This window comes from Daucus carota, chromosome 1 (assembly GCF_001625215.2).
Source record: "Daucus carota subsp. sativus chromosome 1, DH1 v3.0, whole genome shotgun sequence".
Taxonomy (NCBI): domain Eukaryota; kingdom Viridiplantae; phylum Streptophyta; class Magnoliopsida; order Apiales; family Apiaceae; genus Daucus; species Daucus carota.
Window position 1 is genome coordinate 44,851,751 of NC_030381.2, and position 21,164 is coordinate 44,872,914.

The 21,164-nt window shown below is 35.2% G+C and overlaps 2 protein-coding genes across 3 annotated transcripts; both read right to left on the reverse strand.

The window, feature by feature from the left end:
- Window positions 1-1,010: 1,010 nt before the first annotated feature.
- LOC108203285 (calmodulin-binding transcription activator 3) lies at window positions 1,011-13,106 on the reverse strand. The gene is made up of 13 exons (XM_017372086.2): window positions 12,827-13,106; window positions 11,482-11,601; window positions 9,577-9,692; window positions 9,081-9,169; window positions 7,954-7,996; window positions 7,265-7,469; window positions 6,975-7,085; window positions 6,559-6,872; window positions 4,449-4,961; window positions 3,584-4,272; window positions 2,398-2,977; window positions 1,934-2,257; window positions 1,011-1,334 (listed from the first exon to the last, which is right to left on the reverse strand). Exons 1-13 carry the CDS (start codon window positions 12,864-12,866, stop codon window positions 1,209-1,211), a joined length of 3,270 nt encoding a protein of 1,089 aa, XP_017227575.1. The 5' UTR covers window positions 12,867-13,106; the 3' UTR covers window positions 1,011-1,208.
- Window positions 13,107-14,860: 1,754 nt separating this feature from the next.
- On the reverse strand, window positions 14,861-19,143 carry LOC108205647 (uncharacterized). Of its 2 annotated transcripts, none has more exons than XM_017375647.2 (5): window positions 18,933-19,143; window positions 18,769-18,842; window positions 18,099-18,243; window positions 17,686-18,000; window positions 14,861-15,398 (listed from the first exon to the last, which is right to left on the reverse strand). In XM_017375647.2, the coding sequence occupies exons 1-5, from the start codon at window positions 19,038-19,040 to the stop codon at window positions 15,126-15,128; spliced, it is 915 nt and encodes a 304-aa protein (XP_017231136.1). In that variant the 5' UTR covers window positions 19,041-19,143; the 3' UTR covers window positions 14,861-15,125. The 2 variants fall into 2 exon arrangements, with proteins under 2 accessions (XP_017231136.1, XP_017231144.1); XM_017375655.2 differs by having other exon boundaries at window positions 14,930-15,398; window positions 18,099-18,234; window positions 18,933-19,109.
- Between the last annotated feature and the right edge of the window lie 2,021 nt (window positions 19,144-21,164).

Sequence of the window (21,164 nt, forward strand, 5' to 3'; positions counted from 1 at the left end):
GTTACGTTTTGTAAGGATTTTCAGACCTAAATACAACGCGATATAGCATTTTCTTTTAAAAATCAAGACGCCGGATTATTTTGCAAAATTCATATGGCCTATGCAATGGCTGTTGGCTTGAATGCTTTAACAAATGAATGAACTGCAGATTTCAAGCCTCCTATAAAACATCCTACACACGAGATTCAGGAAGGTCTGGACTCTGGACTGTTATGATGCATCAAAGCCCTATGACAAATTATTCTATTAATTTCTTAATTATTATTACTATTTATTGTCCCTATGACGTAGTATCGAATAGGGATATGATGATCGAGATTAAAAGAAAGATGTTATTGGAAAACGAACTGAGGACGAAATTAAGAATTGTTTTTGAAATCAGTAAATGTTGCGACAAAATTTTGTTTTTGACATTTTTGACTCTCTTCTTTCAAATTGTTAATTAAGGAAATCAACCTATGTAGTACAATGGACAGGTATATAGATCGTCTGGTTTCAAATACAGTTTCTGTCTGGTTCATCATAAACTCATGTCAAACAAGCAGCGTAAAAAATAGCACTCCAACATGAATTTCTGGAAGGAGAGCTATTTTTTCCACTGCTTGTTTGACATGAGTTTCTGATAAACCAGACAGAAACTGTATTTGAAACCAGATATCACAACAATTCAACTGTAATCATCAATATGGTCCGTTGTAGGCATTAAAAGATTCTGACAAACATAACGGATGTTTTTAAATATTAATTGGGCTAAAGCATAACAAATATTCAGATACAGAAAATAAAAATAAAAATAGATACGAACGCAACAAATCACAGTAACCACTCAAGACACTGACAGAGTCAATCCTTATGCATTCTCCTTCAATATCTCAGTTAAACACCCCGTTTAATATCTTAACACTATGGCGGGATAACCAAAAACAAACTACTACAACCGTTCTACTGAAGACTTAGAACAGGTGTTCCCATATGAATGACACATTCAACCTGCAGGGTGTAAAAGTAGAGACCAAAATACAAATGCTCACAATCTGCATAGATTTTACAATCCCACCATCATCTCTTATAAATTATTCCTACAAATTTAATCCAGGTATTTGAAATTTACAGATGGATTCCAATTATAACCTAACATATATTGTCATACATACTAGTCACTCCTTGAGCTGGGCAGGGATCAATATTTTACAAGAAATGCAACTAAGTCAGGCTTCTGTCGACATGAATGAGTCATCACCCAATAATGCTTCAAGATCGACTAGATCATCATCAAAATATTCTGCTTCTACTGTGGCTACCTCTGAAATGTTCATTGCCCGTTCACTTATGGCCTACAGCAGGTTTCAAAACACACAGTATTAAATACAGGCAGTAGGCACACAATCATTGTATCGAAGTCATAACATTATAAGGATTTCTTGTAGGTGAACTCAACACCTACCATATTCACAAAATGCTTCTGCATTTAATACAAGAAAAGAATTTTACCCAGTCGAGACACAAGATTTATGGTTTTCACAAGATCTATGGTTTCGTTTAGTTCATTCATTGAACAGGTACAAGATTCCAACTCTTAGGTTTTGGTTATTATCAAAATCTATGCTTCTGTTTGAGCAACTCTAAAGTAGAAATTAATGTAATTACCCAAGTGGGAGCTAAATTAACCACCCATATAGAGAACCAAACTGTATACACAGTAAGATATATTTTCCATCCATTAGCATCAAGTGCATCTTAGTTCTAATTTTATTTTTCTGCCAAGTACATCTGAGTTGTACTTATTGTAACCAATAAGTGAACACTTCTTGGTTCAGTATCATCCCAAATGCACATGGCACAAGTAATTGTTTCTAGCTCTTAGAAGCAGATTACATGTGATGTTATAAGATGCATGCTTAAAGTGGTCAGTTAATAGTTGAAACATTAGTACCTTTGCTTCTTGAATATCTGAAACAACATTCAGCAGCCTATGATACTGATCTCTAGCCTCAGGATACTGAACCATGGACTTCACTCTAGCAAGAGCCTTTTGCAACCTCTCCTCTGTTTGTTTTCTTCCTTCCTTCAAGAAATCATAGTCATCTTCTTTTGAAGATGTCCCTGGCATGGTGGAGTTTTCAGTATGTGCCTCTGTCTTGAAACTACTTAAACCTCTTCCTTTCCTTCTCCAGCGCAAAATTACCTTGTCCAGTATTCCCACAGACCAGATAATCTTTTTATAATTCTTCCTCACCTGGTGTCCTCTCACATGAGCCTTTAAAAAAAGGGGCAAAATTAGAATTTAAAACTAAAATGTTAAGCTGATTGAAGATGAGCAGAAGTGTGCAAGCGTGCAGGAACGTACACAAAATCATATTACATACAGAAGTTTAACAAGGAAGGACTGCAGTAAACCTGTATTTTAACAACTCGCTGGCGTAATACCAAGAAGTCCTTTCTGCCTTTGTAACTACGGAACTTATTCTGTATTCGCGTAGCAGCGGCATGCACCGGCTCATCATGACGTCCTGCCCTGTTTGTCTTGACAGCAAGAAGTGAAAGAGCATGCTCATCCGACATACCAAACTGACTTGCATCATATTCTTTTAGCTGCTTCTTATGGAATGACTCTATCCTGTAGACTTGGTGAATGCGAGCAGCAGCTTGAGTAGCATTACAGACAGCAGCTAATGAATCCTTCATTGACTGCCCTTGCTGAAAGTCCCCATCACTGGTCGGAGTAGAGGTCCTCTCTGCAATTTCCTGTGCAGCCTTTAGACCAGGAATATCTCGAGCAACACCATTTGGATCCTTCAAGTGTAGTGATTCGAGATGGGATCTCAATGCAAGTTCAGCAACATAACCTGCAATTCCTTTGTGTCCATTATCCGAAGCAAGGTCTGCTGGAGTCCTGCCTCTCGGGTATTTGGGTGTAGGATCAGTCAACAGCCCAGGACCTGCCCCTTGAGAGATGAGGAAACCCACTGTCCGCTCCCTATGTCACCCAAAAAGAAAAATCAAACACAAGGTTTCCTGAAACAAATAGCATACTCGCAATATAGATTTAGATTGACCATGTCAGCAAGTTTTGAGTGTCAATTTGTTACATATAATATTTCTGAATCTGTATTGCATGAGAACTATGTTACTACGACTCTTCTATTTAGGTTGCCTTACCCGTGTTACACTCAGACATGACACTTATTATGTGTCGGATCCTTTGATTAAAATGTGGTCACTTTGACCAATTTAAAAATCAAATATGAGTGGAACTTACAATTCAAAAGAAATATTGAAAAAATAAAGAAGCAAGAATGGGATTAAAGTACAGAAGAGGCCTAACTTACAAAATCTCCTACAAAATCGTGTCTAACTTCAGTTTTATTGTTACTTTTTGTTAAGATGTCTTACCATACTTGTTTATTAGTATACTAAGATGTGTCCCAAAAACAGGACAGTGTCCCCGTATCCCCAATTTTCAAAGTTCGCAAGTCCGACACTCGGATATGTGTTGTGTCCGACAATCAATACCCGAGTCCGAGTAACATAGCATGAGAATATCACAGGCAGTGATATGTTAACAAAGATTCAATAATATTACCTGCCATAAGATGCTGCCCAGTGAAGTGCAGTCCAACCGTTCACATCTCGGAAATTGATACTAACACCTGCTGCTACAGTGGGCGGTATAGCCCAATCATAACCAAGAGCAGCTGCAAAGTGAAGCACACCTTGACCACCCTCATCCACTACACTGGGGCCTTTTCCACCCTCAGCTACTTTCTGAAGGAGCCATGCATGCAATTTGTCCTTCAGTAGTTTCTGTAGAAATTGATCTGATACCGTCTCGGTGGAGAATTCTTCCGCATTAGTAAGCATGAATATTTGTTCCCACTCGTTATCATCCTTAATTAATGAGCTCAGTTTATTGATCATGTCCAGGTTATCATCCGGTACTGAATTATAAGAGCTAGCCGATCCCCCAGATAGCAGTTTTCCAAATCGCATTTTAAGAAGAGCTTCACTTGAGTCATCGCTACCAGTAGTAGTGACATCCACATCCCTTATATTATAAACCTGAAATTCAAATTCTCGTATTTCACTGCATGCCAGCCTATTGGCACATGTTACATAGAAAGGAACTCTTCCAGCCTCATGATTGGGTGTGTGGCAACGAAGAACACCATCTGCTACAACCTCAGCAGGCACTTCAATTTCCCCAAACATGCATGCCCATTTACAGTTCACGTTGTCCTGATGACTTTTTAAGAACTTTCCGGTGATGAGCACCTAATAGTGATACATGACAGAAAAATAAGGAAATTTAGCTCATTCACACTTCCTAGTGTGCAGCTTGTTTATTACAAAATTCATAATAGCTAATACTATTATAATGCAAAAATATAAATACTGAAACACCCAGCTGAGTTAATATCAGAAATATGAAGATATAAAATTTAGTGTACCTTGACTTCTGTCCCAGAATAAGCGCAGTTTGGTGAGAAGTCAACAATGCTAAAAAGCTGGTCCTGGGAAAGAGAGGGGCTCATTATATAGGGGTCTAACTCCACTTGAGAGGAAATGTTGGAATTAACAACTCCAACTTCGCTTCCAACTGCCTCCCAGTAGGTCCCAGAGCTGGATTGAATTTGTGGCTCATTTACATCTCCAAGTTCCTTAGTCATCCACCGATCAAAGCTATCTAGTTTCTTTAGGCCATCCTTCATAATCCCTCCTAGAAATGGCGGCTTCAAAGCTGAGTAATTGGTTTTTCCATCCACAGTGGAACTATTGTCCCACCCTGTTTTCATGGAGTTTCCTAGTTCTGCAACTGCAAGCTGTCCATTCTGCACATCAAGATGTTGAGACTCCAATGAATTAAATAAATTGAAGGAACCAACTTGCCCTTCGTAAAGCCCAGAATTCTGATCATAATTTGAGGGTAATTGCAACTTTTGGTCCGTAGAACATTTGGGTAACTGCAAAGAATCACCTTCATAAGACTATTTACAAATTAAGATATAACTTTACCTCCATTAAATCAAAGAAGGGAAGATAGGAATTTTTACCAAGTGATGCAGCTAGAACATATATATAATAAGAAACCAAAGTTTAAAAAATTAAGAAACATCAAAAACTTTAAAGCCGTCAGTCACAGAAGATGTCGAATACAGTGGATACAAATTACATCAACAGGTATACAACAGTACAACACAAATAGACATAATACATAAGCACATTCAAACAGTATGTATAGAATATACAGTATACACATGGCAGTATGCCAGTATTTATGGTTCAATCTAGAAACAAAATACTGAGCTAGCATACCAAGGTTTAGATGGTTTAGAAAACATTAAAAAAGTTATGGTTCCTGACAGGTTCAAGACCCATATGATGCCTAGGCCTAGCCATAAGGTGCAAGGCAAAGTGTGCCCCTCATCGAATTACAGACAACATATTCAAATTAATTCAAAATAATTTGTATTTGATATACTATAGTCCAGCTTTTGATTACACTGTTCATGAAAATTTGCCCATAAATATTAATATATTCCATTTTATATTCTAAAAAGAATTTTCTAAACTTTAATGACATATAAGCATGTTGTGCTCTTAAAACTTTTAGATTTTCAAGTATGCAACAATAGGTGAAGGATGGAGTTTAAGCTTAAAACCAAAAGATAGAACTTATCTCAGCAGATAGTTAGTAGCAGCGTTATTAAACACGATATGCACACAGAAGTGCAAAGGCCCCCCTGGAGCATAAGCGCAACGCGAAATGCGCGGATTCATCGAAGACAAATATATATACATATAGGAGTACAAATAAGAAGACATTTAATTGATATAGCAACCAAATTCATCATCATTTAGATACAAAGTAGAACAATTTATAGTTAAGAGTAGCAAAGAATTCCAAAGTTGGTCCATTCTTCTACTTCTTCGTCATCAATATTCACAAAATCATCATCTTCACTAATATAATACGGATCCTTAACAAAGTCTTCTTCATCATCCTCAAGTCATAGGTGTATATACAGCACTTCTATGTATAAATATATCAGTGTATACAAGATATGTGTTTATTATATAAGTGTGTATCTATATGCACTAATCATAAAAGAAGATGAGTTTAATCTTTGTCTCCCGTTTGATATCTCTCGTTCTTGTATGTATATAATCTATTACTGTTAGTTACTATAAGGTCTGTAGGGTTTTTTACCCATTTCCTTTTAATAATGACCAATTTTAACAGAGGCGCACCTATCTTGCACTTTTGAACAGCGCATAAGCGCTCGATGCACATAAAAGCAAGGGCATCATTGAAGGCGCATCATTTTATGTAATTCAAATAAAAAAATAAAGATCGCAACTGCTCAGATAGAGATCCTACAACTTGGAGAACAAGTATATTTAACAAAGAATAGAAACAAAAATCCTAAATAAATTCCAGTTTCCTATACACACAAAAGAAACATACAAGTAGTAAACAACCACAGCAGACAATCTTGTATACATATTCCATAAAATTACATAAAGTATGTGTTTTTGGTGTTTTAAGTCATTCAGTACCTGCCACTCTCCTTGGGTATGTGAATGGTTTCCAAACTCTGGAGTTTTATCAGAAGCATCTCCAGAAACTTGAACTAGAATCTCATTCCCCTGCCCGGGAATTATATTGATGGTAGACTGGCTCGAAGAATGGGAGGGTTGAAAGGGCACATGGGCAGTACTTTTTCCAAAGTCATTCTCCCAAGGAGGGAAGTCAAGGAATGCCTGGGGATTATATGTTAATTGAGCTCCAATATTGTCATTTATTTTATCTGCCTGAGCAAGTGAGACAAAATCCATCTCTGGAATAGCTTGAAATTTCCCTTGGTAATCATCTGTTTATTAATAGTATAATACAACAAGATCTCGTGTAAACAGTTAATACTTAAGCAATTAAAGGCACTTGAATGGTTAAAAGTAGTTTGTAGGTTATTTACTTGAAAAATCTGGATAATAAGGAACAGAGTGTGCATCATCCATATTTTCTGCCTCAGAGTGTTGTAACTCATGAAATGACTGGAGTCCAGAACTTGATCGGCGACTGTATGCTGCAGATAATTGACAATATTCTAAATTGAGTGAGTAGAAGCAATTGTTGCATGAGGTACTAGTAAACACGATATTTAGATCTGAATATTAGTATGAGCTGAACTTAACCATGACAATTAGGATAGGAATATAATAAAATGATAGGTTAGGAAGAGACTGGCATGTCCAAGAAACACACCTGACTCAGCATCTGCATAATCTGAAGCTTGAGTGCTGTTCAGGCTGGTTGTGTCCGTAGTTTGTGAGGGCACATTGTAACCATATTGCTGGAACTTTGAAGACAGAGAGCTGTCAGCATCAGAGTTTGGCATACTTTCTTCTTTTAGAGCATGGGGAATTGATCCCTCAGCTCCCTTAGCACGATTGTAGTGTGTCCTGTTTCCCTGTGATAGACATATATCACAAAGATCTAAGCAAGTTAACATATGTTATCATGCAGAAGTAAACTAAAGTTCAGAACATAATGCTAGAATACTGGATTAGACTTGTTAATAATATATCACTATGATAATTCCAATCAGCCAATAACTTAATCAAGTAATATCCTGTAATATCCTTTTGCCGCCAAGGACTTACCCAACAAATGGGTAATCTTGAATCTTGACAACATTTAACACATGTCAGTTAACACCAGCAAAATATGCAGTAAATTACTAAAATTAATAAATGCAGAGGACGCTAAGAAGTGGACCCTTACAGAACAACATTATTGAACTTCGATATAGCATGTAGAGTGTTGTAAGCTATGTTAGTTATCAATGACATATTATTGAGTAAAACAGGAATTTCTTTCACAAAAAATTCAAAAAAAAAAAAGAAAGAACGAAACAAAACAGAAGAAAATTACCAAACGGATAGAATTCTAACCTTTACTTCCAGGTAGTGGACAAGAACAATGTTGGAGAGCTCCCTGATGCAGTTATTAATGAAATAGAGGACCATCAGAAAATGCAAAATGACCATCAGAAAATGCAAAATGATTCAGAATATACATGTATACTTATAGATGAGATACAAAAGTGGCATGATTCATGCCTATAATGTCTTTAGTCTTTCCTCAAAAACCATAAATGTAGCCAGAATGTTTAACCATTATAATCTTTCGTAGGTAAAGTGTCTCCTCTGTTTAATCCGAACATAATCAGGCATATTAAGTTAAATTCACGGTTTTATATATTTATTACAACACAGGTATCAATTAGCAAAACATGTATAAGTTCTTAAATACAATTTAGATGCTGATGAAGTGCTTTACTTGGTCATGGTTCAGCCCGGCTTGCTAATGAACAGATTCATAAAACCTTTCTGACCGGGCTTCATTTTATCATTAAAGTTCAATTTCAATTCAACCGACATCCTTTAAATTTATTCCTTTCACATTTTATTCTATACCGCTCCCACCTGCTCATATGACTTCTAGCCATTACTCGGGTCCAGTATTGGCGCGATAAAATAGTAACATTGCGATTAGATTTGGGCAACAAGATAAGTTGACCAGCCAGAGCTCAACTGAACTCGCAAATCTTATGTTCAAGCTAAAGATTGTGCTAAGCTAAGTTCATGCAATGTTTACATAAATCATATATGTTTAATTACAGGCTTGGTTCATGGGAAGAAATGAAGAAATAAACTGAGGAACATTTATCGGGATCCTCTGCAATGAGTAACTTGCAGCGGTATTCTTGGAGCATCAAACTCAAACGCACCTGATTCTGTAAACTGTTTAAGCGCAATATGTAGTTCTACAAACTCATCAAGCATCAAGGATGAAGGTGAAATGTACATCGCGTCAAATCCATGATTGAACATCTAAACAAAAAGTCCCCTCCCCCACATTTGGGAGGGAGGGGGAGAGAGAGGGAGGGAGGGAGGGAGGGAGGGGGGGGGGGGGGGGGGGGGGAGTGGGGGAGAGAGAGAGTATTGACTGTTTTGGCCCTTTTGGGATGATAGCATGAAAAAGAAAATGCAAGTAACACTAATGTTTAGAGACTCACTCTTCAAGCAACCAGTAGCTGCGCCTCTGAAAATTTTCATTATCTTCTCCATGAGCATAGTAACAATGCAAAACATCAACGCTTCCAGCCTGAAAGACGTTGAGATCTAGATATATAACTTTTTAAAATATATAAAAACCTTTTATCACGGCACAAGAAACCATATATCACACTGTCAAATGAATTAGGGGAAAAAACAACTGATGGTAGTTACCGTCAATTTAAATGCAGTGTCTAGTGTATACTTCTCGATTATTTCATTTTAATTAAAACCTTTGCAACTTTATTACAGATGACAAGTGTGACATGTTCTCCTGTAAAGTACTTTCCAACGACCTGACTTATTATGCACATTATTGGTTAGGGGTGCATGAACACAAATTTGTAAAATATAGTTGCATATTGATGTAGCTTTTATCTGCCTTGTAATGTTTAATCATTTAGAAACACGAAATTCCACTAATCCTCTCATTTAAGCAGGAAAGTTAGCACCAACCTTGAGTCTTTCATGAGCTTCCTTAACCGTCTTCCCATCTTTTTTCTTCCTCCAATTATGGCCATCTTTTCTAAAGTACCTCAACACTTTACGGTCAAATAGAAAAAGCGAACCATCTGAGAAAAAGAGATTTATGTCAAGCCAGCATCTCAAACTTAACACATTCATTAACAAAATTTAGTCAGCTTACAGGGTGAGATGTGATTGTAACAGTGGTTTCTTAACATTTTAAAGAGACTTGGGAAACTATGCTACACATATTTAAAGAAAAGGGTGAGTAGATGTGGTAATATGAACGAAACTGAATATAACTAGAACATAAATCAACCTTAACAAGTTATAGGTATATTGTTCCATTTTCTTGATTACATGTGTTGGTTTTCTCTAATGGAATAGATACATCACAACACACTGAGACAAGGATTCATCTGCCAATCTAAAAGCTAGCCAAACTGATCATATATGATTGGCAACAATAAAAGATAACAAATATTATAGAAAACACAAACACATACATATATACACATACATATCACCTAGTTCTGAATACAATAACTCTGAACTACCTAAACAGATATTAACCAATATCTTACCAGACTCCATATTAAGTATTCACGGCATACTCTTCCTATGTTTTTATATATGTGTGAAAGGAACAAGAAGAATACATACAAATCACTAAGAGAAATCAATCATTTACCATTCTCCTAGTAAATGACTTAAGATCAGTTTCATATCCTAAAGGAGAAAAGATTTCATGAGGTATACCTGCCCCATGCAGATTTCATGCTGCCCCATGCAGACAATCAATTTTATTATTGTGTGTCAGGAACTCAAAGTTTCTGACTTAATTTTTACAAGTGTTTTTTGTAATTTCTGTATTTGAGAGGTTAATCTAGTGAAAACAAGTAAGAATCAAGTGTTTAGAAGCTAGAAAAAAGTAGATAACAGGTACAGATTGATAGATTTTAGAGAAAAAAGCTAAAAGAGATATAAACCCCATAGATAAAACTCAAAATTCTAGTATATATATACAAAGAGAGATAGAGTAGAAAATTTAGAGAGAGAAGCAGTTGGAGGAACCAAGTACGTTTTCTGATATTTCATAATGCATAATCCAGGATTACATCTACTACAGGTATTTATAGACCTGGACTTACAAAACTGCCCATACTCCTATTGGACTGCTACTATTGTATTATAGCTTCGCACTCATAAAACACAGACCCAGACATTAAGGCAGAATTACGCAATAAATTTTGAATGAAAAACAAATCATAAAGCCCAAGGGAGGAGCTGACTTTTCAATCTAGATCAAAAAACCCAAGCCACTTTTGAATTGTGCCACTTGAAACCTAATCAGCAGAGTGTCATGTGCTATTAATTTTTATCACACTTCAGACAAGGGGCATTGACCGATTTGACTTCTATAATCATGACCATTAATCAATAATCAACAGAAATCTGAATGTCGACCATGCTGAATGTCGACCATGGAAAGATCATATCCTTACTGACTCTTGTGTCCATCAATACCATAAGCAGAAACTAGAACTTGCAACAGCAATTTTTGAAATTCTTTATAATAATGGCTAAAAAATGAACACAATAATGTCATTGGTCTTTCAGTTTCTTGTATAATTATAAAAAGCAATTGTGCATTTTTATCTACCGACTTCTTCAACTCGTCTGTCTTAAAACAGTTAAGTTCTTCTATATTGCATTAATATATCATATATAGTCAATGTATATATTTGTGGAGTTTTCAATGTATATATGGACATTAAGTATGTCACAAAGGAAGGAACAGCAAAGAAATCTCAAGACAAAAGTCAACCATCTACAAGATCAAAGGGTCAGACAAAGTCCTAATACACATATAGTTTATTGCAGTTAGTGTCATACTTGGAGGCTTATGTGCTGGCTCAGGAGCAATACGGAACTTGTTATAGTTTCGAAGAATTTCACATATTTCAGCTGGGCGTAACCATCGATTCTGAGCTTCTGAGAGTATCTGCTCAATATCTGCAATAAAATGACAAGATAAGTACACAATCTCTAGGTTTATGCAACATTAAATGTATTAGCATAGTGCATACTGTGTATGTTCATTGTTATAACTATTCTAAAAATCCAATGGTACATGTTACCGTTTACCAACATATTTACAATTCCTGCTTCCAATCATTGGATTCCATCTATCTTAAAATTGTTCGGCTTATAACACATTGTAATAGGATTCCCCACTAGTTGCCTAGTATTGTTCGGCAATAAAAAATGCCTTACTCTTTTCACTCCAAATTCCCTTTAATAACTACAAACTTCCCCATTGCCACGTTCAAATCACACACATTTTCAAAGGTTGGTTCCTTTGCAACTTGAATAAATCATGTATGTTCCATCGACTCAAATTCAAAGTACGATTATCAAGCTAGGCAACATTTCAAATTTAAAGCATGATTATCAGGATAAGCAAGAACAGCTTAGTTCACTACACTGGCAAAGCAAATCAGTTGAAATCGAAATTAATTCAAACCATGATTATCAAGTTAAACAAGAACAGCTTAGTTCACTACACCTATGTTACTCGGACTCAGATACAGAGTGTCGGACACATATGTGAGTGTCAGACTTGAGAACTTTGAAAGTTGAGGACATGGTAACACTGTCCTATTTTTGGACACGGGTACGGGGACAAATTGCAATATACTAATAAACAAGTATGGTAAGTTAGACATCTAACAAAAAGTAACAATAAAACTCAAATTAGACATGATTTTATAGGGGATTTCGCAAATTAGGCGTCTTCTATACTTTAATCCCATTCTTGATTCTTTCTTTTTCTCATATATTTCTTTTAAATTGTAAGTTCTACTCATATTTGATTTTTAAATTGATCAAAATGTCCACATTTTCGTCAAAGGATACGAAACGAAATAAGTGTCCTGTCGGAGTGTCCAAGTGTCCGACACGGTACAGCAACCTAAATAGAAGAGTCAGAGTAAAATAGCACTACACTAGCAAAGTAAATCAGTTGAAATCAAAATTCATATCGCAAGAAATTATGCAACTACAATCACAACACAATTCATGATTCAAAGCACATAATCACGCAGCAACACTGGCATATCGACTAAATCTTGCACCGTTAAACTCACAAAATCAAGTAATAGCAAATTAATATTCAACAGGCAGTCAATCAAACTAATAAATACATAGATTGAGAGATAGAGAGAGAGAGAGAGAGGACCTAATTGAGCAGCAAGACCGTAGCGCCGGCTATCCGCCATGAAGATAGAAACATACAAGCACACGATCTGAGCTTAATCAAGAAGTAGAATCGAATAAATGAGTAGAGAAAGAGTTGAATTAAGAAAACAAAGAGAATGAATTTGTGAAGATTATTATTATTACAGATTACAGATACTTAGGGCTAGAAAAGGGGGGGAGTGAGTTTAGGGGGAATTTACTGAGAAGGTAATGAGAAGAGAGATAGAAGCAAAGGCCGCCGATATAGAAGAACGATACATACATCTCTTTTCATTATTTATTGTTCACATTGACCATGACATTCCCTTTTTTTATTTTTCACTTATTTTTGGGTTTTTTTTGAAAATTTTGGTTGGGTGTATTGCAATACTTGGGCGTTGACTAGAATTCAGTAGGGGATTTTTGATAAATCCACTTTTCCACACGTTTTCTGTTCAACCCGCTCTTGATGTCAGATTTAATTTCTTCTTGAACTCAACCAAAAAGATCGAGAGTATATTTTTGTTTCGGGATGTTTTGCTCGTTGTTGGTCCTTTTTTATATACATATTTTGATAAATTTTTAGTAAGTATTTTCATATTATTTTTACATTTTCACCGGCCCACCACCAATCAGTATGCCCAATTTGTTAGGGCGTTGGCTCACATTATCATTATATCTATCATTAATTTCTTAGATATTAAGATCCGAAAAAATATCTCAAATATCATTTATTAACGCTACATCGTGTAACGTTTTCAATGAATGTAGCATTCTGCTAGAATTAAGAAAACATAACGCTACATCGTGTAGCGTTTATTGGTCAGCAAAACGCTACGCAATTTAGTGTTTTTTCTGGATTGAAAGGTCAGCAAAACGCTATGTGATATAGCGTTTTCTACCAAGTTGAAAATGCTACATTATCATACGTAAATAACGAATATTTAAGGTCATTTTTTTAAACTCTGTTATTTAGGATATTACTTTATTTTTTGTGAAATCTCGGACCATTATTCAACTGGTTGTGCCATATGTTCAATTGAAATTATTTTACCAAAAATATTAATTTTGTCGTTTTCTCTAATTCAATTAGTTGAACACTTGTGCCGTTGTGCCGTGTGCGTGAATGTAATTACATTAATATTTCGATCAATTAGTTGTTCGATTTTCTGTTCTGGTTTAAGACTTTCAGTACTCTGCTCAAGTGTTTCTAAGAAAGTTGTCCAAATATTGGTCCGGGCAGTTCCCGATTAGCCACCGTTCAGTGTTTAGTGATAATCGGATAATCAGAAAATTGATCGAAATGATTAACGGAGATATTAGTAAGATATATAAAATAATATTATAATAATTACTTTATTAATCTGTTATATTAATTTTAAAAATTATACCATGATTAGTCGGATTTAAAAATTCAAATCGTTAAAATGGCCTAACGATTAATCAATCGGGCCTAGATAAATGAAGAATAAGATTTTGTTGGAAAAACAAGTCCTAGCTGACAAACGATAAACACGCGTCCTACAGGCCTCCAGTCACTCCACCATTTCTCCATTATCATCATAGCGATTATGACCAAAACCTGAACAGATATGAACCACTTTCGATAAATTACCCGGATAGAAGTAACGAAAAACACAGTTATAGCTCCGAAAGCTATGCTTTTGAGGGGAAAGAATATGCCCCCTAAGGCCCTAATTTTCCATAGAAATAAACTAAAAGTACAAAATTACTGATACTACAACTCTACAAGTTTGTGCTAGCAGTAACGTAAGAGGCTAAGAGCTCTACCGAACGTACTTAATTTTCTTCATGCATTTGCTGCACAAATTCTGGACAAGTATTTAGCAAAAAAAAAAACAAATTCTGGACAAGTAGAAACCAAATAACATAGCAGCATAGCCCACTTGTACTTGTACACCAGTTATAACCCACATCTAATTTGAAATAATAACATACAACAGGGACCTGCACCAGGGAATTGATGTTCCGACAACTTGAACAACATGAAAACCGTAAATCAAACTAAACCAGGTAAAAAGAGCAACAAGTAATAAGCTACTTATAGCATTATTGGCCAGTTCTATGATGCGATAGAGACAAATTATTCAACTCAACTAACCATTTCATGCTATGAACTAAATCTTAAAGTTAAAAGTCTCTCTATTACAAGATCTGCTACAGCACAGAGCATAATCGCCTGTACTTTTAAGGATGAAAGGGGCTTCAAAATTAACTAAAAAAGATAATTCAACAAGATAAGTAAGCTAGTAGTGATAGATATTATATCAGCTTGGCAACTAAACCAATGCTATGCTGCTGTCACCGCCTGGGGGCTGACGTACACCACCCAAGCCCTCTCTAGGTTCTGCCTTTCCATCAGAGAATATATCACTACCACTCATTTCTTTCATCTTCGCAACACTAAGTGACTTCTCAGTAGATCCCGGAGGAACATCTCCCTTGAAGATATCATTGCCAGTAAGCTCCGCAAACTTCTGGTTATGAATTTTCTTTGTTGTCTTGGTCTCAGGTTCGTCACCAAAGAGAATGTTACTATGACCTCCTGCAGGCTACAAAAATGCATTCAAATATTAGTTTAGAGCAAGTTCAACAATTTCCAGAGCAAGTCCAAGAGAAGCCTTATATCATGTACTAAGTTCAAATTTAGGGCATTTGATAAAAATGGTTGCTCCAACAATGTCCTAGTGATGCCTTAGAGCAAGTCCAACAGCTGCCTTATTTAGTGTCCTGAGTCATAATATAGGGCATTTGATAAAAAACTTGATCCAACAATGTTCTAGTGATGCCCTATATCACTAGGACAACCCATTCAAGCCCTATTTTTGAGGCACTCTCTCTCCTTACCCTATCCCATATTTTATAATAAATTCTTACCAACACTCTCTTTCTCTCTCTATTTTATATTATGTTTTAATGATGAAAGTAAATTTTTAATAATAAAATATTTAACATATAGTGAAAATAAGGCACATTGTTGGAGTTGAAGTTAGTAGAATATGTGCTAAACTACTAGGACATAATTTTTTATATTATTTTTAGGGCTCCAACTATGACATTGTTGGACTTGCTCTTATATCACTAGGACAACCCCTTCAAGCCCTATTTTTGAGGCACTCTCTCTCCTTGCCACATTCCATATTTTATAATAAATTCCTATGATCCTATCAACACTCTCTTTCTCTCTCTACTTTATATTATGTTTTAATGATGAAAGTGAACTTTTAATAATAAAATATTAAACATATAGTGAAAATAAGGCACATTGTTGGAGTTGAAGTTAGTAGAATATGTCCTAAACTACTAGGACATAATTTTTTATATTATATTTAGGGTTTCAACTAGGACACTGTTGGACTTGCTCCTAACCTAAAATTTGAGGCATTTGATAGAAATAAGTGCTCCAACAATGTCCTAGTGGTACCTTAAAAAACTAGGACATCCAACACGTGCCTTATTTTTAAGGCACCACTATGCATGCCCTAAACTATTTTTATCAATAAAAATTAGTTTCCCTCCATTTTAACACATCTCTCTCCTCTCATCTTTTCCATTTCCCTTCCCTCCAACACTAATTCAAATATATTATTATTTTAACAATAAGGCACCATTTTAAGGCATATTATTGGAGTTCATATACATAAATATTGTCCTATATCACTAGGACACTATTTTTAATATATTTATAGGGCACTTGTTAGGACATTGTTGGACTTGCTCTTAGCACACTGTACATGTTTTGTAATTAATCAGAAAAACACTTACATAAATAAATCCAAGCTAGGATAGTTACAGATAATCCAACTACAATGTATACTATCTAAGCTACTAGACAGACCAATAAATCCTAAATTGCCAATAAAGTTTTATTAAAATATTATTGTACCATTTAAATGCAAGCTATCATGAAGTGCATATGATGATATTGAGGTCAAATGGCAATCCAATCTGAAAGGACAAGTCACGTACACTTACCTTGATGGAATCAAGGAGATCAACATATATTTCACTAGATCATAATTATGTATAATGTAGATTGCAGTAATAAAATAAAGCGGATGAGGGCCATGAGGCTCTGTATGTTACACAAAATACTTAGGACATTATAATGGATGAGATAACTGATAACATATTGTAAAATTTTACCAGATGGTCTTGTGTGTATGCTAGCCAATAAGCCAATCGTCTAGCTGGTGTTCAAAATTGTATGGTTCTCAAATTCCTATGTAGGAATTCGACATTGAATATTCCCTTGAGTTTGATGTGTAGAGTACTTCAAAAGCAACGGAAAAAAAAAGGATTCAAAGAAAAAGAGCTACAAGTAAAATACCTCTAGGGGCCATAAATCCTGGGTTTTTTTTAAGGGGGACGGGAAGGGTTTATAAATGAAAAATAGTAGAATACTTGTCAAACCCTTTTTAAACATGTCTTACCCATATTGCCATCTAATAACTTGGCTTGGCAGCTAGATCTAATAATCAACTGCAACTTTTAAGTGTTTTAAAGATTTTGTATTGACCACATGGAATCCTAAGGTGAGGAACTCATTTTCATATATAATTAAAATTCATTTAGAATACACAGTACCAAAATATAGAAGTCCCATATGACTAAGTAAAGTCAACTTGACGAAAGTTTAATCACAAGTTATGCACATTTATCATCTAATCTAATTCAGACATATCTACAAAGACAACATATCACAAGGCTTACTTGTAGACATTCAGATGATACCCATCGTATTGCATATTTAAAATAAGTCCAGTTAATATTTAAATAGACTTATCTTTGGGAGGTGTTCTTGCTTTATATTATCATACATACAAACACTAAACTTACATTAGAAACTTTGACAGATGTGCGAAGATTTCGTGGTGGAGCAGGTTCTTCCATGTCTCTGTTTGCTTTCACTTCCAAGTTGCGTGCAGCAGTCAATTTTCGAGCAGGGATCTCCGGAGGAGGACCAAATATGTCATGTCCACTAAGTTCCTTGCATTTGGCATCAGATGACTGCTTCTTAATTTTACTGTCTGCCTCACCTAGCGTACCACTTAACTCACGCTGCTTGGCTACTTCAGGGAGACTTGTAGGCTTCTTTGGAGAAACATCCCCCTCAGTACTGAAGGAAATCTGACTAATGCCGTGTGCTGCTTGCTGAAAATTTAAATAAACATGAAAACGTAAAACGTCATCAGAAGAATTCACCGGGAAGGTTTAAACATACAATGGCTGAAGTAAAAATATTCTATTACCTGAACAATTCGCACTGATGTTTTGTTGTTAGCATTGAAGTTCATACTGCCTGCTTCTAGTTCCCCATTCTCACCATCCTCTGCAAATATCTTATTTCCAGTAACCTCCTTTAACTTATGCCCTGAACAAGGCTTCCTGCAAGTGCTGTATTCAAATGATTCCAAAAAGCAACAAATATCTCAGAAACAAACACACTGCCTATTTATATATTGCGAGTATCAAACTTGGACAGATATGGATTCAGTAATGCAGCATTACAAATAAAATCAGAACTACAACATTACTTTAATTCCATCATTAGTTTTCACAGTATAATACAACAACAATTACTTCACATTTTAGCCCTAAATTCTTACTAATCATCTTGAATAAATATATATATGTGCATATATAGTAAAAGGAAACATATATATATTTCGCAATAATGTAACATAGATTGGACAACGATATACATTAAATACAACTTTGTCGACAACAAAATCAACAATCTCTATCAATTAACTAAAGCTAACAGCATTCTAATCATAATTATCAAAAAAACCACAAAACAAAGGATCAGCTTAAATTCAGATTTAAACTAAACCGTACAGTCATAGATCTACACTCACCTAACACACACATTTACACACACTTACACACACATACAACAATGAAATAGGTTGGTAATACCTTCGATTAAGAGTCTCCGTCTCTTCATTGGTGACCTGAACACCTGACAACACCTTGCTAATTCCTTCGGACGGCTATTGATATAACAAAACGAGAGTTAATATTCAATTGTGAAACAGATCGAATAACAATAATGATCAAGGATGTGTGAAATGAGTGAGAACCTGATGAGAGCGAGCGGCGGAGCGGGGAGTGTTGGTGGCCGGAGGGATCTCCGACCAGGTGAGAAGATCGGCGGTGGATTGGTGTGGCTTTTGCACTGCTCTTTCCATCTCTATCTCTCTCTAGATTTTAAATGTTAATCCACTCTTCAAGTACACTTCAAATACTTCTCTACTCACGAGTCTACTACAGTATCTTTTTTTTTGTTAACTACGTCGCACCGGCTTGTATCCGTGCAAACATATCCTGTTTTCTTTAATGATTTTTGTGATATATCATAATATTATTTATTTAATTTTATTAATTATTAATTATATACATTAATTTTTTTTTCTTTTTTCTGACAATGGAAACTTATATGCCTTACAAATTAGTATCTGTTCTAATACTATTCGGATGAGCCAGAGTCGAATTCGGGTCTCCAAAAACAACAGAGGATAAACTCACGCTCGTGCTCATACATTACATTAAATTTTTTTGTTTCAAGTACAAATTCTTTTTAAAGATAATGCCCAATATAAAAGGGGTGGCAGTTTCGGATAACGGGTCGTGTTCGTGTCAGCAATCGGGTCAATTTCGAGTCGATTTCGGGTAAAGCTAAAATCACTTAAAATTGAATAAAACTAAAAATTGAAGGTATTAGAAACGAAATTAGAATTTCGGGTCATGTCGGGTCCATTTCGTGTCAAAACGGGTGATTTTCGGGTCACTTTCGGGTTTTGTCTCAGTAAATCGGGTTACGGATTTGGGTCGGGTTCGGGTCGGGTTCGGGTCGTGTCTGATATTGCCAGCCCTAATTATAATATTAATATTTTTAGCTGAAAAGGGTCGTTACTTTTATTGACAAAATATTAAAAACATGATAATTTTATTCTTAAGACGAATAAGGTCTAATTATGAGACCGTTGGTTCATGATTAATTAACTAGGTGAGAATCCGTATTCAACTTGAAAAATATATCATTTGTTACGTGCATTTTTATATTTTTCATTCTCCACTATAATCTATTATCTATTTATTATATATCTCTCTTGATATTGAGAATTTTATTATCCTGAGTATTTCAATATTTAGTGCACACTGTATATGAAAATACTATATTTTAATACATAATTTATAAAATTCACATGTTTATATGGGCTCCTAACAACTTTTAAATATATTATAAATATAAATTTTAGTTCTTAGTAATCTCATATGAGATCATTAATAATATTCTTCATCTTCATTACTTATTTTTTTATAAAAAATAATTTGTATTTATAAGATCATTTGTAAGAGGCACTCTTTATGAGTTCATAACTAGAAAAGTAAAAGAGCCGGGGTCAGATTGAGTTTCAAGAGACTCTTATAAACTCTTTATATACTTAAGAATCTATTATTTCTTTTTTGATCAAATCTATTATTTCTACTCTCTTTTAGAAGTCTCCACGTGGTTCTTAACTTATTTTCAATAATAGAATTTATTATATCCTCTTCATCCATCATGTTTCCTCTTTTTGTGTTTATTTTTATTAAAATATAAAATAAAAAAAAAGTATACAAAGTATTGTTAGTGTTGACATTTTTAAATATGTATTGATTTTTTAAGAGTCATATATTTCATATTATATCTAAGAGGAACTAAGATGCTATTCGCGATGCTAAGAAGCTTTTAGTGGTGTTTATTTGATGGGTAATGAATCCCGTTAACGGGAATCAGAACCTAAGACATATTTATTGGTATTTGAATTAGTGATGTGAATTGTCACTTGATCGGAAATCGCAGCTTTTGGAAAGCTCATTCCCATATCTAATAGCATGCTGCTCACTGACTCTTTGGTTCCGAAACAATCAAAGGAGAAAGATTGGTTCCATGCCGAGTTTGAAGATGACATGCACCTCTCGAGTCTCGAATTGGACTCTGTTCTTGCTTCCTGCTGACATACAGCATCTTATGAACAAGCTTCCGGTGGAATTGAACTCGACGTTTCTGGCACTTGAGATTCTTAGTTCACAGCTAAAAGCTGATTGAACTTGAAACCATGCAAGAAAATATAAACTATACGTATCTGTTTGCACAAAGTGAAAACACAGAGTTGTAAGTTTGGTTGTTGAGAAGTTGAGAGAGTGCTTTAAGCCACTATTTATGATCGATAAGCTCTGCGATACAAAATGTTCGTCTGAATTAAAATTCATGAAATGAGATTTCGTTAAGGATCTGTGTGATCGGCATAAGATAAATAAGCACTAGC